We start from the raw sequence: 27,877 nt of genomic DNA, 5'->3' as shown, positions 1-27,877 counted from the left end.
ATGATTCGCTGCTTGAAGAAAAAAAAAGACACCACACACACCGTAACTGTGTCCACATGAGCACTTTGTTATTAATATCCATATTATGTTGGCAATGCCATCAGACATCATACAGCATGGTCAGGGAAAGAACAGAGGTGCCACGTGAGGTACTGGTATGTACAAGCAGGAGCGACAGAACTAATTAGGCAAAACAAACAAACAAAAAAAAAACAGGAGAGAGGGAGGAAATTGTCTCATTCTTCTTCTAGGCTTTCCTATGTGCTACCAGCTTCGACCTAAAAAAACACATCCTTCACTTTACAGTGAAGCGGGCCAATCCACATGCAATATTATTCTTGTTTCAAGAAAAAAAAGGCACTAATGTGCTTTTCTTTAGATCAAATCTCAAAAGCTTCATTGGTATCATGATTAGTTTTGAACGTCATTGTAAAAGGCAATCCGAAAGGATGCCAAAGCATCTTTCAATTACATATTTCTCTCTCTTTCTTTCTTTCTTGTAATAAAGAACATTTTAAAATCAAATCTCTTTCTTTCTTTTTTCTATTTCTTTCTTTCTCTCTCTCTTCCACTCTAAGAATTCACTTTCTTCAACCAGTCTGTTACTCTCTCATTCCTTTCCTCCATCCTTCTGTCCTTCTCCCTCACTCATTTCCTCTCTCTCTCTCTTTCACTCTTCTGCCTTTCTACTATGACCACTACCACGTTTGACCAACACTACCTGTGTGTGTGTGTGTGTGTGTGTGTGTGTGTGTGTGTGTGTGTGTGAGACACGTTAGCCTACAAGATGTCGATGGACAGCGAAGCGTGCCTGGAAGACAAAGGGATACAGCTCTAGTGAGGATTCAGCCGACGCAGGCCAAGGTGCGAGTCAGCCAGTGTGAAAGAGAGAGAGAGAGAGTGAGAGAGAGAGAGAGAGAGAGAGAGAGAGAGAGAGAGAGAGAGAGAGAGACGGCACCAGAGAAGATATCCATCAAGGTGGACATCCCGGGTTCCAGAAAGTAAAAGTCCTGCCATATATTCTTCCTATCTGTCCTTTTCCTACTTAAAACAGGTGATATCACTGCTAGGATGAGCTGGTTTACTAAATGGTTGGGTCAAATATTTGGCAGGACTTTCACTTTCTGAACCTGGGATGTCCGCCTCTGATATCCATTCAGCAAAAACCATCGGGTAGGTTCTACTACTTCCGATTTGGGCGCAATCACATGACATACACACACGCGCATTGGGTGATGTCGTTAGTGTTTCGCTGTATGTGATCTATAACATTAGCAACGCTCATAAAGGTGCTCTCACTTTAAAAACACATGGAGAAATCAAATGGAACACAACAACAAACAATCCAAATTAAATTATGTCCGTACTAAAAAGATACAAAAATAATATAACTGTACATCAACACAAAAAACAATTAAATTAAATGACTGTCAACTCAATGTGGTTAAACATAGTCACATATGTACTTATATTAGCTTAGCCTCTGGTAGAGCAACAGAATAACTAAACTCCACCCCATTAGTTAACGAGTAGTGATAGAGAAATAGACACATTCCAAATCTAAGGCCACTCAATGCTATCAAGTCAATGTACATATTTAAACATGGATCATAAATGCCCGATAAAGCACCACTTAAATGTGGCATACATCCCTCATATGGCACTTGTCCACTCATATATTATTTACGTTTTCTCTATCTGTTCATTCTAGGGGTGTGGCGACAACATAAAAAGGGGGGGCGGGGGGGGGACGACGACAAACAAACAAACAAACAAACAAACTACAAAAAAATAAATATCTAATAATCTCTCAATATTCATTCATTCATAACTTGAGCCACCAACGGGGTCCCTATACTGTACATATTCTGTTACAGAGCAATGACCGTAAAACATCCAGTCATTGTTTCAGACCCTTTGTCACAAGCATATTTAGATACATGGGCTATACTGTATACCACTGTGATGATAACGCATAATGGAATAACATTATTTTGCATGAAATATGTTGTAATTAAATAAGGTGCCAATGAGAACGTGTGCTAGACATTGGCAAGGGCACGCTGACGGTCAAAGAGCTGTTGGCTTCCACCACAACCGAGAGCTGTAGTGGACAGGGCCACTGCCTCAAACCGGCTATCCACGCACAACTCGCTACTGACCGACTCACCAAATAAATACTAAAACAACGAAAACCGTCCTACCCACCGAAACAAACGAATACTGCTTTCTACGCTAGCAAAGCCTCCTTGTTTAGTAGTTCTGTTACTCGTGACAGAATCATTTTCATCTCTACGTTCTCCCTGCAGTGGTGCCGTTGAGGTTGAGTTGAGGAGCAGTGCTCAAAGGGTGCAAGACAGGTGCAAGCATCAGGGAAACAATATTGGCGTAGGATCACATGCATAAAAACAAAACAAAAAAAAATTGGATACGCCTCTCCGCACAACAAGCACCCAATGATGAGGTGGCAGTGGGTCAGAGGGGAGAGGCTTGTATCCATCTGTCCAATGAGGGCTCTCCTCCAGTCTGCCGAAAGGAAATGTTGCCATGGGGACCACGGATAAATAAGGAAGGGGAGTCCGGTTGTCTTAAGGCAGAGGAGGTATGATCTGTTTGCTACCTTGGTTTTGTAGTATGATAAAATGGCGGGTGTAATGTCCATATATGTGTGTTTGTGTCCTTCTCTCATGGTTTACTTGAGTTGCCAGACCCAACCTAGTACCTTCAAATAGCACAACTGACTAATGTCAACATCATTCATCAATAGTAGTTTTTTTGAGCTGTTAATCCCTTCATTGCTTTGGCATGCATGGAGGGAACCCCAGTGATGTGGCTAAATCCTCTGAGACATCAATGCACGGACACTTTGACAGTCACAAAATGTTATGCATCTACATTTGTTTCTTTTTTAGAATAGTGTTCGATCGATAATACAGTCCATAATAAATTAAAGGCTTTCTTTCTTCCCAAACAGGGCTTCAGTCAATCTATACACACCAAGTCCATCAAGTCTCCATTTTTACACCCTGACGGTGGAACGCTTTGCTATGAACTGTGCCCTCGATGTCCTGCACGACTTCAGTTGAGTCCTGGTAGTTGATGAGTTGATTGTTGTCAGGTTTCAGACGGTTTCACACCAGGGAAGTTGGCGAAGCAAGGGACCTTCTTTTTTGTACACAAAGCATGACAAAGCATGATGCCGATGGAGATGGCCTCTGTGAAATGTGCCTGGGCTCTCTGCACAGATGGACCACAGACCAATACCTCTGCTCCAGTCAGTGTATGTTGTACACCATTCAATACTGTGTGCATTAACGTGTATGCATTTGTGTGTATCTGTGTTTGAGAATGTGTGTGTGTGTGTGTCTGTGTGTGTGTTTGAGTGTGCGTATGCCTGTGCTCGTACATGCGAATATTTTTTCCGTAACAGCGATGGTGCTTTAGCCATAGTGGACTCCCAGTCATCTTCGGCTCTGTCACACTCCAGTGTATTCATATGTGTGTCTCTCTGTGTGTGCGTGTGCATGTGTGTGTGTGTGTGTGTGTGTATGTGTGTGTGTCTCTCCGTGTGTGTGTGTGTGTGTGTGTGTACCGACATCCCATCCTTTCCTTTCCATGGTCCACCTCCACATCAGCCCTCAGCCATAAACACCCACAGCCCCCTGGGCCCCAGTGCCCGGCCCCTCAGTGAGCCAGCTGTGGGCCCTGGCTCTGGCTCTGGCCCTGGCCCTGACCATTATAGCTCTGGCTACTGCTCTGGCTTCTGCTCTGGTCATTGAGGGTGACGTAGATGATGGGCACCAGGCCGCGGGTGTCCCCCAGGGAGCACAGCAGCCAGTCCTGGTCGGCACGACTCAGCACCCGCAGCACGTCACCCTTGTGGAAGCTCAGGTGGCCAGGGTCAGACGCCACGTGATGGCAGAGAGCCCGCACCTCGCTGAGAGACAGAGAGAGAGAAGGGGGGGGGGGGGGGCAGAGAGAGAAAGAGAGAGAGGGGGGAGAGAGAAAAAGAGGGAGGGAGAGAGAGAAAGAGAGAGAGGGAGAAAGGGGGAGAGAGAGAGAAAAAGAGAGAGAGAGAGAGAGAGAGAGAGAGAGAGAGAGAGGAGAGAGAGAGAATTAATTAAATGAACGAAAAAAAAACCCAAATATAATACTAATAACAAACATTTCATAGTATTAAATATCATTTGGTTATTAAGTGATGATGTAATATTGGGATAATAAATCTCTTTCCGGGTCCAACGGCTTTCAGACTCTCCATATGTAAAACAGCAAAATAAACTATTTTTTTTCCGCTATGCTGAGTAGCCTTTAAGAAAATTGTCATTTACTACTGACTTGTTGCCTCAACCTAATCAAATCCTATTTTTTGCGGAAGCCTTGATGTTACCTTTGAATATATCATCTGGCTGCACAGCTACAGTAATCACTCTGTTGAAGTATAGCGATTTTGCTTTACACTCGCTAAAACGGAGGTGATGATGACAAAGTTTACAAGTTGCAAAAAAACGTCTGGCTGCGCTAGTAAATGCAAACGAGTAAAGGAATACAGAATGTTATTAAGGAAGAGGGGAGGAAAAGAAAGGGAAATGAAGAGAAGGGAAGAAAATGGACGAGGGGAAAAATAAAGAAAGAACAAGAACAGACAGACGCAAACAAGAGAAAGGGAGAGAGAAAATGCGTGAGAGATATATTAAGAAGCGATTCTGTGAGTGGGTTGCATTTTCGCTTGTTACCATGGAGCTTTCTGTTCCACAGATGGAGCTTGTGCTTGCTGCTCTGCGGAGCGTCCTTCACTGTGAGACGCAGAGGTCAGATCTGCTGGAACGTCCGTCCGTCTGACTGCACCAACCGTCTGAGCCACCAGACCCAGGACTGACCGGTCCAAACTGAGCCATCCCGACGGTCTGGGTCTTTGCGAAAAAATAAATAAATTGTGAATTACAAAGACTTCACAGTAATTTCCTGTGTATTAGCTGCATTGCGTATAGGCCGCAGAACAGTGTTTTATGCAAGTTAAAAGAAACAAAACCTTATTATTAACATATGAATAACCATATTAAGCCCGTTTATTAACCTCATAGAGAAAATAAGATATTTAGCAAAATCAATGCTTTAGCTGCGGCTAATAGTTGGGAAATTACAGTAGTGATGGAATAATGGCTAAAACACCAAGGAAATTCTGTGACAACTAACAATAATGGTTAAAACATCGGTTGGTCGGTCATTTAGTTGGTTGGTAATTGGACGCAGGAGAACGTTGAGCTGTCGCGCTAACCTTACGCACCTGTTCTTGGGGCACCTGGCAGATTTCTGCTCGGTCCTCTCAGCCTTGGGAGTAGTGACGGCTCCGAACAGCCTCCCCCAGCGCATCCCCTGGCCTGGACTCTCCTCCGCAGCTCCCGCTGGAGGACCGCTCGCACTGACCGCCGCCGCCGCCACTGCCGGGGCCTCCTGTCCCTCCGGCTCCTCGTCCTGGCTCTTCTTCAGCTCGGTCAGCACCGACTCCGGCGGACTGCCCATCCACGTGGACCTGCCTTTGCCCGTTCTCTTGGGCTCCGCGGACTGGCCACTGCTGCTGCTGCTGCCGCTGCTGCTGCTGCTAGTCCGGTTGCTGCGTCTCCGCTCGTGTCCTTCCTCCGGCGCGGGCTGGCCGGCCTCGGCGCTCCACGACCCCCTCGCGGGCCGGCGGGTGGCTCTGTCGCCGGCCGTCCCCACCGCCGCCGGACGACGACGACGTCGACAACTTCTTCCTCTTCTCCCACTTGACGAACTTGGAGCCCTCGGCCGAGTTGTCGATGTAGACCTGCGAGCTCTGCATGAGCTGGTACCACCAGCCGGCCTGCCTGCTCCTCTGCCTGGCGCCGTCCACTGCCCCGGGCCCTGCGGCCGCCACCGTCACCGCTGCCTGCGAGGAGGGCTCCGCGTCCGGCCACTCTCCCCCGACGCCCTTCATCCTCTCCTCGGCTCTGGACGCCCCTCTCCGGCCGGCCTCCCCGCGCCTCCACAGGTCCATGTCGTCGCTAGCTGCCGCCATCGTCGCCGGCCTGGCCGCTCCCGGCTCCTCGCTGCCCGACCCCAGGCGCCGCGGCTCGGACGAGCACCGCTTGGCCGCTCCGCTCCTCGCTCTGGGCCACGACCCGTCCTGGCCGAGCGTCGCGCTCTCCCTCAGGTGACCCGCCTCCTCCTCGCTGATTGGCTCGGCCCCCGCCGCGCCCCGGCTCCGCATCAGCTGGAAGGTGGAGCGGGCGGACTGGTCGAGGCCCTGGCCGGCGGAGCACAGCTGCTCCTTGCGGCGGAGGTGCTCCTGGCCCTTCTGCAGGAGGTGCGGCTCGAACAGGAGGTCCAGGTCGAAGGGCAGCAGCGAGAGCGGCTGCAGGAGAAGCAGCAGCTCCTCAAACAGGGACTGGCACGCCCCCTGCGACAGGGTCAGGAAACCCCACGGGTGGTAGTGGGTTGCCACGACGTCTATGACAGAACAAAGGGAAAGATTAGAAACTAGAGATAAAAATATGGAAACAGGATAGGAATACAATTCTCTCTCTATTATTATAACCTCCGCCAAGGAGGTTTTGTTTTCATTGGGGTTTGTTTGTTTGTTTTGTTTGATTGTATGTTTGCTTCTCAGTTTGTTAGCAAGATAACTAAAAAAGTTATGGATGGAAATCGATTAAATTTGTCTCGAAACGTATGTCTGTTTCTCTTCTGGGTACATACCTTCATGTGTATAGATATGATTGAACCAGAACTCCAGAGATCGCAAGCTGAAATCAAAAGAAGAATTTAAAATGTATGTCAAAGTACAGTAATAACATGGAAATGTCCCTCAGGAATATAGTGTACCATGGTGTATCACCGAGCATAAGAAGATTCCACGTTCAGCATTTTAGGTTAAGTTAAGTTACTTTATTTGTCCTGAGGGATTTTTTTCCCTCTGCATTAAAAAGACCATTTCTGCTGTGTGGGCAAGATGGGGACAGGACAGGACAGGAGAGAGATAGAAAGCGAGAGAGAGAGAGAGAGAGAGAGAGAGAGAGAGAGAGAGAGAGAGAGAGAGAGAGAGAGAGAGAGAGAGAGAGAGAGAGAGAGAGAGAGAGACCAAACCTTCTCTGAGCTTGACCCATTTTGGAAAGCATGAAAAATACCGATTGTGTATTTTTGAGGGTTAGCCTAAACTAACAATCATTTGACGGTTAGTAAGGAATTACTATTGCACGCCAACCGAAACCACCCAAATGCATGGGGTGTTCACTAACCATCTAAATAATACATAGCCAGCAAGAGCAGAGTTGATCAAGTTAAAGTTATTTTTAAACATTTGGTGCAAGGTGAATTCTCATTCTTCACACGCCCACACACACCCACACACACACACACACACACACACACACACACACACACACACAGAGAGACAGGTTATGCTAAAAGGCCCTCTGGACTGCATCCCCCCCATCTCTGCTAATACGGCATAATGCAGATACTCGTGCTGCTGTCCCTCGGTCAGTCCAGCAGAACTAACTACCGCTAATGAGCGGCTCCTGTGTCCTGTGGTCGAGAGAGGCCTCTCCGCAGTATTGCGGTTTCAAAAGCGCTCAATTATTCATGAGCAGCTTCTCAAAGGGGGGACCAGTGAAGGTTATTTAACCCACTGCTGTGCAGGACGTGCTGGACTAATGGATGCCTCTTGCTGAGACATGTCTACAACGTATCTGGTGCTGTTTGCAGTTCTTCTGCAATGAATCTCTTTTGAAAAAAAATCTGAAATCAGAAACCTTTGATGTTGCGAGTGTGTGTGTCTGTGTGGGTGTGTGTGTCTGCGAGTGTGTGAATTTGAGACAGGAATAGTGACACGGGAGAAAGAAAAGAGAGACAGATAGTGGCTGACAAGCCTGGCGGACTGAGACGGCGAGAGACGGGCAGCTTACTTCAGAAGGCCGAAGATGAATGCGTTGAGCCTCATGCTGTGACTGGTGAGCTCCGAGTACTGGCTGACTTTGGTGAAGAGGCTGTGCAGCACTCGCGTTGACGGCCCTGATAACGCACAAAAAACAAAACACAAACCACACGTCCATTAGATGGACTGTCCACCCAAGCCCACGGCCCAAGAGACATTACTAGCTTATTGGCCTGTCATGTGATAATTGCCAGATCTTGTGAAGTAAAAATAAGAAGAGATCAGATAATAGGCTGTGTTAAAAATATCGATCAGATTGTTCAATTGACATGTTTGGAAATATTTTCAATATTTTCTTTTCAAGCACAATATCCATTTTTCAACAGGGCTTTACTGTAATCATAATCAATATGAATGATCAATATCACCTTATCACCCATACAAAAACAAGCCAATGTGTTTTTCAAGAATAAAAACTATGGCAGCTAAGGGGGAGAATCCTTCTGGGGAAATGTTTAGGGCACTGAGTGTAAGGCACCCATGGGTCCTATCCAGTAACCCAATGCTGGGTTGATCAATATCAAGCTAGCACTGTAGAAAACCTGTGTACCTGAGTAGTGCCATATAATAATAATAATAATAATAATAATACATTTTATTTAAAGGGCCTTTCATGACACCTAAGGTCACATATGAGAATCTCCATGGTGACTGTAGTCACGGTCACTCACCCAGCTGGGTCGAGGCTTCCACCACGCTCCAAGGCTGGTTCCGGCGCTGGCCGATGATCAGGTCCAGCACGTAGGACCTCAGTCCGTCCTGCAGGATCTCTCGGATGGCCGGACACAGGTACTTCAGAATCAGGTGTCCCACGTTGGGGCTGACGGAGCTGTTGCCCAGTTTGGCCTGTCGGAGAGTGAGAGGAGGTCAGAGAGGAGAACGGACTCTAATCCAGTGGTTCTTAAATTTTTCACAATGAGTACCACCTCAGAGAACAATCGACTCTCCAAGTACCACCATAATGACCAGGATTAAAATACAGTAGCATAGGCCAATTTAAACATACTGTATTTTACTTTATACATGTTTCACATTGTTTGGTTTTGTTTAAATGTAACAATATTTCATTACATGTATGTCATATAAATTGAAGTGATTATTTTGTCTTCATGAAAAAACATCTTGGAGACTCCCGGAGTACCACACCAGAGAGTCTGCGTACCACCAGAGGTACTGTACCACAGTTTGAAATACACTGCTCTAATCTATCACAGGGGTCTCATGGGGCAGACCGTGGCCCCATACACTCACAAATGACCCGACAAATCAAACCAAAGCCAAAGGAGCACGGTAGCATTAAAGCAGGTACTTCTGTACTTCAACTCAAATGACATGTTGACTTCACAGCTTTCACTTTCACTATTGGAGTAATATTTGACAAGGTGTATCTATACTTTCACTTGAGTAAAGGAATTGTGTACTTCGTCCTCCTCTGGTTGAATGACACAAAATCTCCAGTGCCTTGTAACATACTGTGTAGGCCCAGTGAATGTTTCACACTAACACAATCCAATCAATAAGAGCTGCATGTACTCAGTAGAGATACTTTACCTTTACTCCTGGGTCTCGACTGGTTCCAAAATGTGCCACAATAAGATCCACTGCAGTGTTAACAGCCTTCACCAGACCTGGATAATGAGTTAATTAAAAAATAATGTGCAACAGTCAGAGACATTGAAATGATGGTAAAACATAATTAAAATGAAATAACTGGCACACTGGCAGTACCCGAGCCTATTCGGGTAGTCATAACTTGATGACTCCCCTACCAGCAGTAAGCCTGTACATTTTCATTACATTTACTGTTTATTTAGAGAGACAGCAAGTAATTAAGAGTTGCTTCTTATACGCAGCAGCTATGCCACAACACATCTCTGGAGCAATTCTCATTAGGCTTGTCAATCACTCCCTTCACAGTTAAAATGGGTCAGAGTGGGTGGGGGAAGAGGCATCTTGGGGCCATCACAGCAACAGTTCTCTCTCTATCACTGTTTCACTCTTTCTCTCTCTCTCTCTCTCTCTCCAGCCCACTTGAGGAGATGCACACAAATGTGTGTTTGTGCTTGTGCATGTGTGCACTTGTAGGCCTACAATATGTGTGTGTGTGTGTGTGTTTCCTACATGTAGTACTGGAAAGTGTATTGTATTCTGCCAAATATTTATTTAATATTTCATATTTAATATTTAAGCACTGCAATATTTTTTGTCTTTTATTCTCAAGGCCCAAAAGAATCAGGTACTAAATGGGACATTTCCTTCTTGTTGACTTATCACATCAGTGTTGAAGGAGGGCTTCCTTATTTGCATTCCCATGGAAATAGCGCTGCAGATTAAAGCAGAGGCGTTGTGTCTGATGCTAATCTCCACAGGCCAATGATTTGGACAAGACTAAACAAGCACAGGAGCTCTAGACACATCAGTGTCAGCTCCGTGATTGGGTGTGATTGCTGATAAACAATGATACACACACATATTGGGGTATGTGCAGGCGCGCGTGCACACACACACACACACACACACACACAAACACACAGATGCAATTTGTAAAAACATTATGAACACACACACACACCCCCCACACACACACACATACACACACACCTCTCTTTTGCAGAAGGTCCACAGAGATGGAGGACTCGTCAGAGGATCCGTCCGGAGACAGACAGAACTCCTCAGGAGGGCGTTCCGTCTGGGAGAAGTAATCAGGGAGGAAGTCGCTGTAGCACTGCTGGAACTGCCTCATCGAGTGAGCTGTAAACACACACACACACACAAATATCTACAGTTACAAACAAGCACACACACACGCATACACAAGCACATGGACACAGCAGGGTCTTTGCAACATGGCAATTAATGGTGCTGGTGTGTGTGTGTGTGTGGGGGTCATTTGACTTCATTTGACTTCATTAGAATAAAAATAATAATCAAAAACGTAATATGTAAGAGAGTTGTCCAGTAAATAAGTTCTTAATAAATTCCGGATACTGGGTCAGCAAGGTATAATCCCTGACACAACTACCCAAACACACCCTCGCACTACACTACAGCACACCACAGACAAATACACTGCACACAAACACACACACGCAATCTCCTTTCCCCCATTTTGGCCCAAACTGCCTGCCCCCCTCCCCAGACTCAAGAGGACACGGTCAGCACCGTTGAGTCGGCTCAGGGCTTGAGCGGCCGGCGGGAAGTCAAAGACATTTCGGCGGGTCAGCCGACTGCCGCCACACCCCCTCCTGGTGTCCAGGCTGCTGGCCAGGGAGGCGGGCGAGCCCGACGGGCCCCGGTCCACCCCGAGTGGGTTCTTACGACGGTACTCCCTCCACTTGAGCGCCTGGGGGGACAGGTGGTGCGCTGTGGACGTGTTGGATGGGGTGAGTAGTCGGGAGGAGGAGGAGGAGAGAGGAGGTGGAGGAGAGGAGGCGGATGGATCCATAGAAAGATGGATAGAATTAAAAATATTGATGGAGGAGAGGGCGGTGAGAGATGAAAGGAGAGAATGTATGGGCAGGGAGGGTCGAAATGGTAGATGACAGGAGGGGAAAATGAGGATGTGAAACAGAGAGGAACATAAAGTTAGTCCCATTAGTCAGAGAGAGAGGAAAATATAGTTAGTCCCATTAAAGAGAGAGGGAATCTCAAAGAAAGCATGGCGGAGAAAGGTCTAGAGTTATTAGCCTTCACTCATTAGGCAACAGGAGAGGCAGTAATAACACTGCCAATATGCTACTGAGTGTCTAGACTAGACAACAGAATTATGATGCAAAATAGAAACCAAAGAAATCTGGCAGTTCTGGAAATATCTGACTCGGAGCTGCAGCAACATGCAAACTGAAGCGGCGGGTTAGAGAGTTGTTGTTAGAAAGTGACGAGTGACTAGTTGAAGGCTTGGTTGTGAGCCAGGCCACACGGATGACACGTGACACTCAGAGAGCAAAGCCCACAGTAAACAGCCCTATCCCTGTGCTTGAGGAGAGAGGACTGAAATGCAGGAACACATCCAGGTGACAATAAAAGTCATAGATGTCACCCATTCCTGGAGTAAGACCGATGTTAAAGAATAATAGGCTGTTTGTTGATTATAAATTGTCAACAACACCCAGAATGCTCCTTCAAGAACACGTTCACGGGCAGAACCATGGCACATACCGTTGGCTGGGCGGGCAGCGCCGTAGGTCGGCATGATGTTCTTGATGCTCTCGTGCTGATTCCTCTCCAGGGACTCCAGCGTGTCCATGCCAGCGCTGGGCAGAGAGGCCAAGGACGACAGCGGCGGCAGGCTGGCGCGATGGACGCAGCCGCCCGCTCTGCCAGCGGACGCCGGGCTCTTCTTCTTCGCCGCGGACGCTGCAGGTGGCGAGGGCACCAAGGCCCCGTGTTTGGCCTGGGCACCGGTGGCGGCGGTGGCGGCGGTGCCAGGAGGGGGACTGTGGCCGAGAGCGGCGGAGACGGGGCAGGAGAGGCTGCGCGGGGGCCGGTTGCACCGGCCGACGACGACGACGGCGGCGGAGGAGGAGGAGGCCGCGGCGCAGCACTCGGGGCTCGGGCTGCACGTGGAGCAGCTGCTCACGCTGGCCACCCCCTGCAGACGCACGGGCGAGTAGCTGCCCAGCGGCGAGGGCCGCACGGAGGTGGGCGCTGGGTGCTGCTGCTGCCCCTGCTGCCCCTGCTGCCGCCGCTGGTCCTCGGCCGCCTGGTCCTCTCCTCCCTCCGGCGGGGCGCCGGCGCCGGCTCCGCGCGCCTGCATGTGGCTCATGTACTCGCTGAGCAGCGGCAGCAGGGGCTTCTGGCTCTTCTGGAACTGGTGCTGGAAGGTGAAGGGCTGGATGGGCAGCGTGGTGGGCCGCTGGTCCTTGCTGTAGCGCACCACCGCCGCGGAGCCGTCCGCCGACGACGACAAGCCTCCTGGAGCGGAAACACACACAAACAAGGCAGGAGTGTAAACAAACACTGTGTCAATTCACAACACAGTCTCACACACATACAGTACACAACACACACACACACACACATACGCAGTGCAGCCATGACATGCCAGTTCTCAAAAGCATACCTTCAAACATAACAGTAAAAAACCCTCCCAGCACAGACTATAAAACCAATAAATAATTTACTCCAGCATAAAATATACATTCATCTCAATGGAAGAAGGATATTCCCTGTTCAATCCAAATTCCAAGGACACACACAAGAGCACAATGACTCTGCATATCCTCCTTCAAATGCAATCTACAGCGCGAGGGAGCCAGCTGAGCAGTAGGATAGCAACACAAGAGAGAGAGAGAGAGAGAGAGAGAGAGAGAGAGAGAGAGAGAGAGACAGTGACAGGCAGACAGCTCCAGGAAGAGACCCAAACAGCGCAGCGAGAAGCAGAGCATATTAATCACCAGCAACAGTGCAGCCGGCACCTGAGGACACTGCGTCAGTAAAGGGCTGGTGTCGGCTGTCGCTCGGAAAAAAAATGTGCTGAAAACTGGAGGAAGAAACAAGTGTTGCTCCAGCCCCCCTCGACTGCTTGCTCTCGCTCTCACAACGTGTGCTCTTTGGACGGGGTGTCGCATGTGTGCTACGGAGCTGTGACATCACTGCCATTGCGCAAGCTGTTTGTCTCACGCACGCCTGGGCCTTCAAATGCCAGAGCGGTGCTGGGCGCAGTACCGCAGCCCTGCCACCGGGGGCAGCGTTGGACCTGCCAAGACTACTCACATCAAAAACAAGGACGTTCCAGTCCAAGCACAAATTGCTTGCGTACATGCCAAAATAAATCTCCTGTCTCTAGCCTACATGTCTACTTGCTTTTTAAACAGTAAAATACTGATGTTGAGAGATTGGGTCCCCATATAAAATTCATATATTCACATACAATACTACTCTGAAAGGAATGCGAGCAAAATGAATGAAATACAGAACAAAACAAGAGCTGGTTATTCAGTATATTATATCCTCCATTATGCTTGTTTTTTTGCCCATACTCCCTCTACATTTCTGAGAGAAAAGCACATTTCTGTTTGTTTAGTCACAGTGACCTCTATACTTGTAAATGGATGACACAATACTATGAAGGACGCACCAAAGGTTTTACTAAAACATTTCCATAACATTGATGTACCTTCAGCTTTGGTGCGAGCCTCTCGTCCTCCAGGTGAGTCCCTCAGAGCGCCGCCCCGGTGGCCAGGCGGGGAAGTGTCGCAACTGCCCTGGCTGTAGCAGCGGGTGAGCGGGGGCAGGCTGTGGCTCTGGCCCTCCAGGATGGGGGAGAACTCGCACGAGGACTGGGAGTGCGTGGAGTGCGCGTGGAGGCACGGAGAGCCTCCGGCCCCTGCCGCTCCGCCGACGGTCCTCCGCTTGTTGCGCGCGATCTCGGCGAACGAGGTGACGCGGGGCGGCGGGGCGGGGCTCGGCGCGGCGCCCTCGCTCAGACGCATCGGGCAGCTGAGCATGCGCTCCAGCGAGCCCACGCGGGACGACGGCGACTTGTCCAGGTTGCGGTCGTAGCTGCGGGAGCGAGGGCGGCCCACGGCCCCGCTGGCCAGCTGGCCGACGGGCGAAGAGATGTTGACGTACACCTGGCCCTCGATGAGGTTCTGGTCGGACGCCGATGTACCCATCTTTGGCTGCCTCCTCTCGTCTGACTGGGCCTCCCCCTGGTGGGAGACGGTGTTTAATTCTAAAGGTCTTTAAAATCAACTACCCAAAAGTCTTTACTCATGTATCATGCTATCTTTCATGCAATTCCATTTGGAATCTATTTGAAGTGCTTTTTGAAGCTGTAGATATACTGCAGAGAATTCATTGAATAGAATTTTAAGCATTTTCTGTTGTCTTGCTTGCTTGCTTTTCTGTTGTCTTTCTAATCTAAACATGTGAGATTTACTGTAAAGAGCTACCTTGGTATATATGACCTTGTTTTCAAGGTCAGTCGTTTCCCACATCACTCACCTGGCAGATTCTGAACTCATCCTCCCGCTCATTCTCCTCCTCCTCGTCCTCCTCCTCCTCCTCCTCCCCCTCCTCCTGGTGCTGTCTGAAGAGGTAATACTCGGCGGGCTGGGTGGGGCTGCCCTTGCTGTGCTCGTCGGAGCAGCTGGTGACGGAGGAGCCGGCGGGGCTGGGCGAGGACTGCGAGGAGAGGTCGCAGGTCACCAGCTTGTAGTAGTTCTGCGTGGCCACCACCAGCCGGGCCTGGCTCTCGTGCTGGGCCGTGGCGTCGCCCTCGCCGGAGGCCTCCACCAATGAGAGGCCGTCCTCGCCGCCCGGCTGTGGCTGGAGGGGGTGGTACGAGTTGCAGTTGGCGTCCAGCTCCAGGGGGTCCAGCTGCTGGGACAGGCTGGTCGGGTCGTGGAGGACGGGGGCGCCTCCCGTGCGGCCTCCTGCCTCGGGGGGGTCGGTGGGCGAGGTGTGCAGGTCCAGGTAGAAGGCCCCACCGCCGCCACCGCCATGCGCGCACTCCACCCCGACGCTGCCCCCCGGAGGTAGGGAGGTGCATGGCGGCCCGGAGGAGCTGTTGAGGTTCAGGCGGGGTTTGGTGGCGGTGGGGGCCGTGGTGGCGTTGGTGGAGGAGGCGACGGTGGTGGTGGCGGTGGTGGTGGTGTTGGGGGTGACATTGTTCATCTTGTTGAAGATGGTGCTGAAGTTGACCAGCACGCCGTCCGAGCTGTTGCAGGACGAGTCGCTGGCGTAGTAGCCCAGCGGCGGGTAGCAGTCGGGGAAGGCGTCGCTGAAGGGCTCGGGGTACGGCGGCTGGGACAGGCTGCAGCACGAGCAGCGCTGAGCCAGCAGGCCGCTGGAGCCGCTGGAACTGCGGCCGCTCCGCATGGGCTGATCTTCGTCCTCCTCCTCCTCCTCCTCGTCCTCGTCGTCCTCCCCCCAGTCGTGCTCGCCGCAGTCCATGGACAGGGTGGAGCCGCTGCTGCCGTGGCGACGCTGGCTGCCGAGCGCCAGGAGGCCCAGGCTGTCCAGAGCCGAGGAGGAGAACTCGAAACTCCCGCCCCGGCAACCGTCGCTGCTCCGGGTCAGCCTCCTGGACCCTCCTCCTCCTCCTCCTCCTCCTCCGCCTGAGGAAGAGTACAACGGCTTGCCCTGGTTGCCGTGCAGGAGGAACGGCTCGGGGTGGTAGTCGTGCAGGTGGAAGGGACGGCCCATCCCCGTCTCGTTGTTGAGGGCGTCGTTGGTGCTGCCGTGCAGGTGGAAGGACGAGTCCTCCAGGTAACCGTTCAGGTTGTCCCCGTCATCGTCCTCCTCCTCTTCCTCCTCCTCTTCCTCCTCCCTGTTCAGGAGGAAAGGGTTGTGGCGCAGCCGGCTGTTCCTCTCCCTCTGCTTGAACCCGCACCCATCGCGCCGGTTAGAAGGCTCTTCAGAGGTGCTTGACGTGAAGGAGGCATCTCTGGTCATGCTCCCACCGCTACCTTGCCCTCCTCTTCCTCCTCCTCCTCGTTCACCTCCTTGCCCCCCTCCTCCCTCCTGCCTCCCGTCCTCTCCCCCGACCTCCTCCACCACGACCCCGCCCCCGCCCCCGGGCCCCGTGTCGCTGGCGGAGCTGTGGCTGCCGTTGCTGCTGCTGCTGCTGCTGCTGCTGCTGCTGGAGGTCTGGATGAGGCTGCTGTAGACCAGCGGCGCGTGCAGCAGGACGTCGCGCTCGGGCAGCGAGGTGGTGCGGCTCAGGCCCAGGTTCTCGGGCGGGCTGAACGGGCTGCCGCGCTTCACCGAGCCGCCGCCGCCGCAGCACTGCCCCCTGCTGCTGGACACCTGGCAGTGCACCAGCGGGATGTGGTGCACGATGAGGGTCTCCCCGACCAGTTTTGGAGAGCTGTTCATCTTCTTCTCCTGGTGGTGGTGGGTGGTGGATGGGTCTGTATGGGTATGTGTTTTCGTGTGTGTGTGTGTGTGTGTGTGTGTGTGTGTGTGTGTGTGTGTGTGTGGCAAGAAACAAGCGAAGGCAAATGGATGCAGGCGGTTCAGAAGGGGTTAGTTCACTTGTCCAAACGTGGCTCCAGGACGCTGAGGTCTTGGCAGATCCGTGCGCAAACAAACACCTTCATGGCCACAGAGGAAAATCTGCAAAAGAAGAAAACGGAGAACATTTAGGCACGAGGTGTGCACTGCGCACACACTCTATTTTGAGACAGTCTCCCTGATTATGGATGAGAGCGAGTAACTATGAATTTGGAGAACACTGCAAGCCTTTATGTGGCCAGAGAGAGAGAGAGAGAGCTGTGTGTCACATTCCACATTCCAAAGACAACATTCAGAAGCCAGTCTCCAAATGTACATGTGTGTGCCTAAGATTGCTCGCTTGTATCCTACTGAAATTCACTTCATATACTGTAATGAGCATGGAGAGAGGCTAATGAACGTTTGGAAAAAAATACACACTTCCAATGCCATAGCGTGTGTAAAAACACAAAAAATGAAAATGACGGCGATATTTGTGAATTTGTATGCAGGATTAAAAGAACCAAGCTAATAATAGCTCATTCTCATGTCCTGGGCATGCAATTAATAACAAAATAGGTTTCATTCCACTATCTATGGGGAGAATTGGCTGTTTGTTTTCTTTTCTTTTCAAATTCATTCCAAATCTTTAGATATCCCATAGAAATAATACAGAAGAGTTCTAATCTTAAAGAACAGTGGGGAGCCAGGCGCTGTGTCTTAATCAAATCAAATGTTGAGGTCCCCACCCCAGTAAATCCCACCCCCTCAGACCTCCGTCTGAGAAACAGTCCATCTCCACCCTCATGAATCTCCCGCTGGTTTCAGGAAAAGACGGCCCCAAAATGTGCAGTCCCATTGTCTCCTCCGTGGAGTCCACTCCGGAGTGTTCCAGAATAGCCACCAATCACAGATGCTTGGCCCAGGCTTCCCATGCCAAATCCGATCACAGGCAGTCTCTCTATCTCTCTCCCCCTCTCTCCTTTCCTCTCTCTCTCTCTCTCTCTCTCTCTCTCTCTCTCTCTCTCTCTCTCTCTCTCTTCTCTCTCTCTCTCTCTCTCTCTCTCTCTCTCTCTCTCTCTCTCTCTCTCTCTCTCTCTTCTCTCTGCTTCGGGGATCACAGCTCCCTGATGAGTGCCACTGCCAGGCACTGGTAGCGAGGCGAGGGGTGCCGTGCCAAAAACACATCCCCACAGTAGCTGCTGACCCCACCAATATCTAATCCACTCTAATCTCCGTCATGATTACAGCCCTGCACTCATGCTCCTGAGGAAATCAGCTGTGACATTTATGCTTCACCGCAAGTCGAGGTGCAAGAGCGTTGATAAACGGGCAGTGGGGCAGGCAAGGCACTGAGACGCTTTAAATAGCCTAGCTGACCTTCAGTTGCACAGGAACAATAAGACATGTAAGGGCAATAATAAGCAGACGTGTCTCTTGACACAGGCTATCATTTAAGGAGGCGCTGGGGAGAACTAGCATGCTAACAGGCGGCTGACGTGGCTTGCACTGAACACAGCAGTGCAGCTGGCACGCATAAAAGCTGGTTAGCTTCATTTTAATGATATATTTAGCAATGGCTTACACACGGCTGTTCTATTGTTTTGACAGGGGTTTCTGATGTGGAGAACAAAGTAACACAATAGCCTAGGCTACTCCATGATCGTATGCCCACAAAACAGGCTGGATGATGTTAAAAAAATAATAGTAACAAAATAAAAAGCCCATAAAGACATTATTTTCAAATGAGTGACTTACTAAAATAAGAATATACACAAATATACAGTATATTAATAAAAAAAAGCCAGCGTAGTGTGGCTAAATCGGTCCAGGTTGAGGGGACGTGATGCTGAGCGTGAGATCTAAAACCGATGTGAGATCTGAGACGTCCCTTGAGTAGCACCACGGCGTGTCATACTGTGAGAATGACAGCTGTATCATTGCAGGTGTAAAACGAGTAAGACGGACAAGAGAAGAGAAGAGAAGAGAAGAGAAGCAGCTGTATTGGGAGCAGCTCAGAGCGCAGAGACACTCACACATGACTCTGAACATGACATGACAGCACTACAGGCTAGTGTGAATCGGTTGTGTACATTTGCTATTAGCCGCGGCTTATACATTGATTTTGCTATGATATTAGCCACGGCTTATACATTGATTTTGCTAAATTTCTTCAGCTATGAGGTTAATACACGGGGTAGTACTACTACTCTGTGTATTATACCCCCCAGTATTACTATCATTTCGTTTCTTTTAACTTGCATAAAACACTGTCCTGCGGCTTCTACACAATGCAGCTTGTACACAGGAAATGACGGTATTCTGTGTTATTCATCCATGTCATGTGGGAGTGTTTTGGCAGTAAAGCCTGTGCATGGTCTCATATACGTCTTTAGAGCCCTGACGCTGTCTGACTGTCTGATGTGGTTTGTGTCTAATGGGTCTGATGTGCACTGCTTCTCGCCATCAGAGAAGAGAGAGTATTACTGCATGTGTCTCTGTTTCTCCCTCTGGCCTCTCTCTCTCGCTCTCTCTCTCTCTCTCTCTCTCTCTCTCTCTCTCTCTCTCTCTCTCTCTCTGTGCATCTGTTGAATCTGTTTCCTGCCTCTGGCCTTGTTTGTATGGTAACTGGGAGACAGGCTGGGTGAAAATCCCTGCAGCCGTCCGAGGCCCTCTCTCTTTCCCTCCCTCTCTCTCTCTCTCCCTCTCCCTCTCCCTCTGTCTCTCTCTCTCTGGGTGTGTGTCTCTCTCTCCCCCTCTGCATGTGCCTCACTGGATGAGTCAGATGGGTGGTGAGGATGCTGCTGCCTTACGTAACCATCCTCTCTTTCCCTCTCCTGCTAAATCTAACTTTTCTCTCCATCTTTAATCTTTAATGAAGACTTTCACTGTAAATCCTGCTTTGACAAACCACCCTGATGAAGAATATTTTAGTTTTCTTATCTTAGGCGCGAGAAGCTGATTAACATTTGCTGCCTCTGAAGGACGTTTTGAATTAAAGTATCTTTGCTTCCACTTGTCGCTTGTAAGGTTTCCCCCTGCAGTGCATTAGCTGAGCTCTAGATAATAACAGAACTAAGCTCTTACTTAAATAGCTTTCCAATTAAATGACATTTGCTCAGCTCGGCTAGCACAAAACCAAGCAGTTAAGACCTGATTCCGGCAGATAAATGCTGTTTGCACTTGATATTGGGCTAATGTGCAGGATTAACAATCCAACAAAGCCTCATACATTCTTACACCCATCCATCTTTACTGTCCAAAGTTTGGCATATTTGTTCCTTTCCGGCTCAAGAGTGGAAAGTGTTTTTTTTCTCTTCTTCACATACCTGTCAGTCTCCTTAACCATCAGACCGTCAGTTGTGTAATAACATAAACAACCTCCTACATACACCCACTGATACCATTTTAGGATGTTTGAGAGTATAAAGTTTGGCTGTCATGAACTCATTCCGTAAACCAGAAAAGCACTCAGAGAGTGCAGACCTCCGCCCAGCGAAAACTTTTCTTCCTTGGGTCATTTCAGACCTTCCGTGAAAATGTCATCGAAATCCATCCATAACTGTTTGAGTTATCTTGCGAACAAACAAACAAACAAACAGACAGACAGATAAACCAACCCTGATGAAAACATAACCTCCTCGGCAGAGGTAAAAAAAACACCATTTAAAGTACTGTTATTGAGGGAGAATGTCTTGTGGCTGTGGTCTGCTGTGCAGTCTAATGTCCGTGAGACCGGCCGTGTGTGTGGGCTGCAGGTAAACAGGATTATCTAAGCCGCGCCGGCGGTGGCAGCCAGACACCTCCTCATTAGGGAGGGAGGGAGGGAGGGAGGGATGGAGGGAGGGAGGGCTACAGCCAGTTCGTATGCAATGTGATCTGGGACATGCATTAAATGCATTACCGCTGCTTATAGGATTGTGCCTACAGAGTGCTGGACGGCCGCTGCTTTGAATGACCGTGCAGATTTACAGTGCACCAAATGACCCCGGGTGGCCGGGAGCTGCAGAGGTCAGTCCACCAAGAGTCCTAATGCTCACAAGCTCAGGATTTCACACTCTTTTTAAATGCTGTGAAGAGAACCGTTGCAACTCACTGACCTATAGGTGCGCATACACATACAAGTACTTAGATAGATGGTGTATTTTTTATTGAAAGTTCTGATAGCCATAACACACGCTGATAATCAATAATGTGATAATGTACTATCGTCTAAGTGCCGTTAGGAGCTATTACACAACCTTGACAACCTTGGAACGAAGGTTCTGAAACATTAGTGCTAGCAACAAGCATCTTCATAGCAACATTTAAGGGTGGGGAATAGAAAGATCATGCACACGCACACACGCACACACATACAGAGAGAGAGAGAGAGGGAGAGAGAGAAAGAGAGAGAGAGAGACACATACACAGAGAGAGAGAGAGAGAGAGAGAGAGAGAGAGGGAGACACACACACAAACACACACACACACATACACACACACACACACACACACACACACACAGAGACACATGTAATGGCGCAGTCCTCATTAAACCAGCATAATCTGATTCTATTTCTTTCCACACTTCACAAGGCACTAAGTCAGATTGCATTTCCTTCAGGGCGCCTATGCACACTCCGGGAGAGAAATTCTCCCCCGCCTCAGATTTCAGCCAGCCTGACATCCTGCAGGTTTTCAGCATCACTGCTCAAACTGAGCGTGCTCACACGATCAGAATATACCATCATGCCCCATCAGCGGGGGTGGCAAGGGAGGAGAGGAGACCGTGCGCCAGAGAGAGAGAGACACAGATATCAACTGACAGCTGAGGAAATGTAAATATGGTTCCTGAGCTGCAAGTTTTCCAACAAAAAAAAAAAAAGTGGCAACAAAAAAAAACAAACAAGCAAACAAAAAACAACCCACAGTGAACATGGAAAGTGTCTTTGAGCCTGTGTGTGCCAGAGAGAGAAAGGAAGAGAACAAGAGAATGACAGATGAAGCAAGAATGTGAACAACCAATGGCACTAGAAACGAGGGGGGGGGGATGGGGGGATGTATTCAATTCAATGGCTCCATTCTCCTGTTTCAGGAAAGGGAACGCCACAATACAGGATACCCCCCCACCTGCCTCCGCTTCCAGCCGGCACACAGCATGCACATGAGCCCCTGTGCCGTCCTCACGGTTACAGGATCCACGCCTCGGGGGCAGTTCCTGAGTCATTCCAGGAATCCGCGTCTGACTTTAACCCCCCCCCTCCCCCGGGTCACACACTTTAGGCTGGCAATGTGAGAATGGCCATAAGAGAATGGTCACACAACCCGTGTGTGGGTACGTGCCACGCATGACAAGATGACCCGACGAGCTGGACCCCTCGCCTGTCTTACAGTGAGGATGAATGAGGTTTAATCTGCCCCAATGCGTTTTGGTGCTCCTGATTGTCTGTGACGGTCAAATAAGTTCAAAGTCCCCTTTTCTTGGCCTCTTGGTGGGACAAAAGGGGGGAGAACTGCAAGCGCATGCAGATGAAGCCATCACTGCGCCTGGCTCTCTGGGTAACGCTCTCACATTTCTAATTGCTTTCTCGTCCCAGTGGAAGCTCTAGCTGTTGTGTGAGTGCATCTGTGCACATCTTCGATTGGTATTAGCTGTCCAGTAGCATGTTATACTAGATTGTCCCCTGATAACCCTCACACCTTCTAAAAGGAACACCTGTCTGCTGATCAAATGCAATCTCTCTCTCTGTCTCTCTCTCTGTCTCTCTCATAACTGTCTAAAGAAAATTAATCTCCATTGCATAAGAGTCTATCTGTCCGAGCTGTCCCAGAAGACTGGCATGAAACTGATAAATCTGGAATATGAAAGACTGCTAGCGCATATTGATTTGCTGAGTCATTCGAGGCCTTGTTCTACTGATACACAACATTCAAGAAATGTACAACTCAAAATCTGTACTGATATATTGCTTACTCAATCAGATCATTCTAAACTAGAAGAGCACTCAGAGAGCGCAAACCTCTGCCAAGCGAACACATAACTGCCTCCTGCATCCAGACGGTGATACGGATCACTCCCAAAATGTAATCGTTTCTTCCTTGGGTAATTTCCTTCCCTGAACATTTCATCGGAATCCATCCATAACTTTAGAGTTATCTTGCTAATAAACAGACAGACAAACAAACAAACCAACAAACAAACCCAGATGGAAACATAACCTCCTTGGCGGAGGTAATGAGGTCATACTTGACACACTGACTGATGACTTGTGAGTCACTCCTCCTTATTTGTACATTTCTCTAAACTCCCATCCTGACTTTTTATGATGTAGTCAAAAAGGAACTCACGGGAGCGGAGCTCACACCCATTCTGTTATTGTTGCTGCTACATTCTGTGAAGTCGGAAGACACGCGTACGTACACACAATCAAGAGAGAGTCTTGGAAACTTTAAACCAAAGATTCTAGAACAGAGCAAGATGGATCACTGGCCGGATAATACGTTGGATATGTTGAAGTACATTCTAACGCTCCATGGGCGCCATTTTGGTAAGCTGAAAAATAATAAATCGTGCCTTTCACACGGCCAGATCATTACCGAGTAACAAAACAAAACAAAAAACAGCTGGCAACAGCAAAAACAGCTGTTTAGGTGGGTTTATATGATTGGAACGTGTCTGAAATGTTGCGCTGAGCTTACCACAATGGCGCCCTGAGCGTACTTCATTCTTTTGACGCAACTGATCCATCTTGCTCTGTTCTAGAATCTTTGCTTTCAACAGACAAAACAAAAATAAAAACACAGACGCTCTAATAATAAGTCAGACGTCTCAGGATGATTCACACCCTCCACACACACACACACACACACACACTCAGAGGCAAGCGAGGCCATGGCACTGGCCAGTTGTTCCACCCGGGCCTGGTCATCTGAGGCTGAAATCACTCTACCATGAATAGAACTGACAGCAGAGCTCAAGCTAGCAGGCATCCACAATGTACAGGAGGGGAACAGAGAACCAGAGCAGTGGAGCACTCATGGGTCTCCAGCGATGCTGTGGCTGTGGCCAGCTCAGACGTGACAAATGTGTATCGCAGACCGACTGTGAACACGAAAGGCTTTACAGTATAAACAGAGAGCACTGGTGGAACACCTGAGCCACACACTACTGTATGTCATCATCGGTAGAAACACATCATCTGTTTTCATTTCCATCGTGGGCACAGTCTGAATGTCAAGTTGGCATCAAAGGTAATGCGACCTATCCATCTGATCGCCTATAAATCACAAAACAAACTCATTATTTGGCAAAACAAATTTGCTTATATACTGAATGTCAGTGGGGTGCAACAGATGCCTCACAACTTTGCACAATTCTGACTAAAACTAAATATGATAGAATTCCCCACAACTTCCTTTTCTAGAGCAAGGTAGGTTTATGCCATCTTGCAACTGGTTTGACAGAACATATTGAATCTGTGAGCGGAAGGTTAAGAAAAAGAAGTTAACTCACCCCACCACACACACACACACACACACACACACACACACCCCACCACACACACACACATCCTGTCTCTGCTTTGACTTACATAACAGTAAGGTTGTGACCTGCATTCCTAGTACTGAGGGCTTGCCAACTGAGCAGCAGTAGCAGAAGCAGCAGCTGTGACTGAGACTTCAGGGGAAAGCATGTGCAGTCAGTGTAATACCAACGCAGCATTACTCACTCACACACTCGCACAATGTACGTACGCGTGAGGTTTACTGAAAGAGCCCATTCAGTCTCGTGGTGAGACTGAGAATCAGTCACTGGTAATTTCATGAGTTTGAATGCATTGGTTATGACTAGATAACACGGTGCTTGTAATCGCTGTATACAGTACAGGCCAGAGCACATGACATGACAAGAGATGCTATCATTGGCATTTCGGGTTAGAGAGGGTTAATGTGGGTTAATGATCCATGTCTCACACTATCGTGTGTATTTGTGTTGGCCAGGCCTATAAAGTTGACAAACTCCGGAAGCCTCTATGTTGGTGTCTGATGTAACCGTGGCCTTGTGGTCAAGGCTGGCTTAGTTTGATAAGTACCAGGTTTGGCTTCAGTGCTCAATATAGCCAGCCAAAACTTCCTGACACCTAGGGTGAGAATCCACACGTCACAAAACTGAAATTATTCTTTACACCAAAGGTAAAATCCTATTGATATGAGAAGGATGAGTAAGACTTTCAATATGAGCTGAGAAAAGGAACAGGAAAACTGAAGAAATTCACGTGTGGACAAATACAGTATAATCTACTCCCAGATACATCTCTTCACTTGCTGGCTACTTCTGGCTCTGGGTGATATCAGACACACCCTTTGTAGGACATTCAGTAATGGATGTCAATACTTACAAGGCAAATGGCCATGAACTCAGTAGCCTATTATGTATGCTACGATGCTCAGAAAGCAGTGTTGTGTGTGCACACATGTTCTCATGACTTATAATGACTACTATAGTCAAATTAAAATGTAAAAGCTTTTCCATGAAATGTTATTCTACTGGTTTATAAGCAAAGCCACGCACACGCACACACTAAAATGATAGGACATCTGAATCTTGTCTCGACTAGAAGCAGACACAACAAATGTCAAAACAATCCCACTTGTTATATCATCAGTGGGGCCTTGGCCAAAAACGCATGACTTCCATTTCAAACGTTTTCCAAAAAATGTGTTTTAAACCAGGCGGGGGAAGAGGCCAGAAAGTTCTAATCTGGAGAAGGCGAGAACCATTTGCGTTACGCAAGAGAAGAGAAATAAACGCCTCTCCAACTGAGAGATGTGTCTGTGGAGCAGCGGGCCTGGCAGCCGCTCCTTGTCCTCGCTCTCCCGTATGTCGGTCAAACGGATCTGGCTGATGCGGCAGCAGAGCTCGGTGGTACAAAAAAAAAAAACCTACCGGCGCGCAGGGCAGGGAACGCGGTCAGAGAAGGAACCGGTTACATCAGCTAACTGTTGATTTGAGCAAATTATTTTACCATAAGATAGCACAACACAAAATACAAAATAGGCCGAAATCGTTTCATGTGGACCACAGTGGTGCTGAATAATGCCTCTAACCAAGTGGCCTACGCCTGGCTTTCAATCTAATACCAAGGCAGTCCAAAAACGGAAAAAACATAACTGGAAATAAACTAATTAAGCTAATTATATAGACCCCATTGCATTCACCACGAGCTAGAATAGCTTATGTTGTGGGCTACACTTGACGTTGGAATGTATTCGGGTATTGTCAAAGACAGCAGAGGCGCCCTATTCTTGTCCCAGCAAGATGTTGTTCCCATGATCGCTTTCTGCGCGCAGTGCAGCCTAAACACATGTTTGAGATTATCGACGAATTATAGTAACTGAGCAGTCACAGAGCCATATGGCTTCATAATATAAGATATGTAAACATGGCATCTGCTGAAATCTACAGTGGAAACGGAAGATGTGTAGGCTTCCCAGCCATCTAGCAAACATACTGTTATGCCAACGCTCCATGTTGGTGTTGTTAGCTAATGGGCGACATATGCCAATACATAGCCTATAACATGAAGCGACCTATTGTCTCTATCACCGAAGCAATGTCGTAAGACATACCGAAGAAGGGCACATCTAAATAGGAAAAAGGTTTATGCTCAGACCATCTCTGCTTACAGTAGCCTGTGCCGTCGTATCCTGCTTTTCACATACACGGCATATTGCGGACGAAGAATGGCCGTTGTTGTTTTATCAGGTTGACGAGTCAACAAAATAACACTTCAATCGTTATGTGAAACAAGTCAGTCGTGTTGAATATGTTCGCTTGTCAGCTGTTGCCCTCAAAACAGCATTACCAAATTTCAGTCTGCATTGATGCGCGGTGCGCTTTGTCACCGAGCTACGCTTGTCTCTTCGCCGACACATTGCCGTTGTTTAACGCAGAATCGACACGAAGCTTACTGTCTGTAGATTGACTTACCTTAACAGATTTGGACATCGTTTGTATCCATACTGGGGCCTTTGTTTTCAAAATACTTAAAATAACGTAGATACATATATTTCTCCCATGATGAGGTAGTCATTCCACCCCTCGATACAGCGTCGCCAATGTTGGGTTGGACCATGAATGCTACGTCAGGAGTCACCCCCACCCCCACCCCCACCCCCTCAGATGATGCACGTTTTGGAAGCCTACAGTGGACCAGATTACAAGTTGCCAAATTAATGCCTGTTGTCTTTAACTACATAGGCTATATGTAGCAGACTATATGCAAACACAGACTATTATGCGCAAAATGTGCTGCATAAATTTAATGACGGAAAAATATGGTCCCGCACATTTAGTGATACCAAGGAGCAATGTTTTAGGAGAGATGTACTCTTCTGGCTTTGCTTATACTTTGTTCCAGAGAGAAGATACAATAACGCAGAATGTCTCTTATGAATCACTCTTATAAGCTACTTTCAAGTAGCCTACAGTTTTACTACACAATAACTGTCAAGGAAGCAAACTGCAGTGTACACTCAGGATCTCATTTGGTTTGGGACCAATTAATGGACTGAATTTACCATATGGTGGTATGACGACTGCCACAGGTGTTGCATGTAGGCCTATTATCCAAAGAAAATAAATCATGCTTCTCAACATAACAAAAGGCAAAAGGAGTCAAGCACACACCCATCACATGAGGTCTTCAAAAGGTAGAATGAGTCTCAAGCTTCAAATTCCTTGGTGTCCATACACACACACATACACACATATGTACAGACATGGAATATTTCACCATGGCTCTTATTTATTTTTGCACTTGGACTGTGACTGTTTACCTCAGGTTTCAATGCCCATCCCTTCTGTTTGCACTTACTTTAAATATGTGTTATCTATTTATCATCTTATCAAGTTACTACCACTGATATAATTTGTCTGCATTTGGTCTCAATGGCCTCACATCTGTTACTTGCCATTTAATATTTATCATCCATACATGT

General features: G+C 48.4%; 1 protein-coding gene across 1 annotated transcript; it reads right to left on the bottom strand.

Moving 5' to 3' along the window:
- Positions 1–43: 43 nt before the first annotated feature.
- On the bottom strand, positions 44–27,014 carry rusc2 (RUN and SH3 domain containing 2). Its single transcript, XM_062543866.1, is given in 14 exon segments — positions 44–3,937; positions 4,737–4,913; positions 5,288–5,665; positions 5,667–6,468; positions 6,718–6,764; positions 7,926–8,031; positions 8,626–8,800; positions 9,506–9,582; positions 10,556–10,705; positions 11,117–11,458; positions 12,113–12,868; positions 14,073–14,607; positions 14,903–17,017; positions 26,868–27,014. Coding segments are annotated over 13 exon segments (5,673 nt in total). The 5' UTR covers positions 16,778–17,017; positions 26,868–27,014; the 3' UTR covers positions 44–3,684.
- Positions 27,015–27,877: the final 863 nt, after the last annotated feature.

Source organism: Sardina pilchardus, chromosome 8 (genome assembly GCF_963854185.1).
Source record: "Sardina pilchardus chromosome 8, fSarPil1.1, whole genome shotgun sequence".
Classification (NCBI taxonomy): Eukaryota; Metazoa; Chordata; class Actinopteri; order Clupeiformes; family Clupeidae; genus Sardina; species Sardina pilchardus.
Note: the sequence above shows the minus strand (reverse complement) of the source record. Positions and strands in the feature narration are given on the sequence as shown.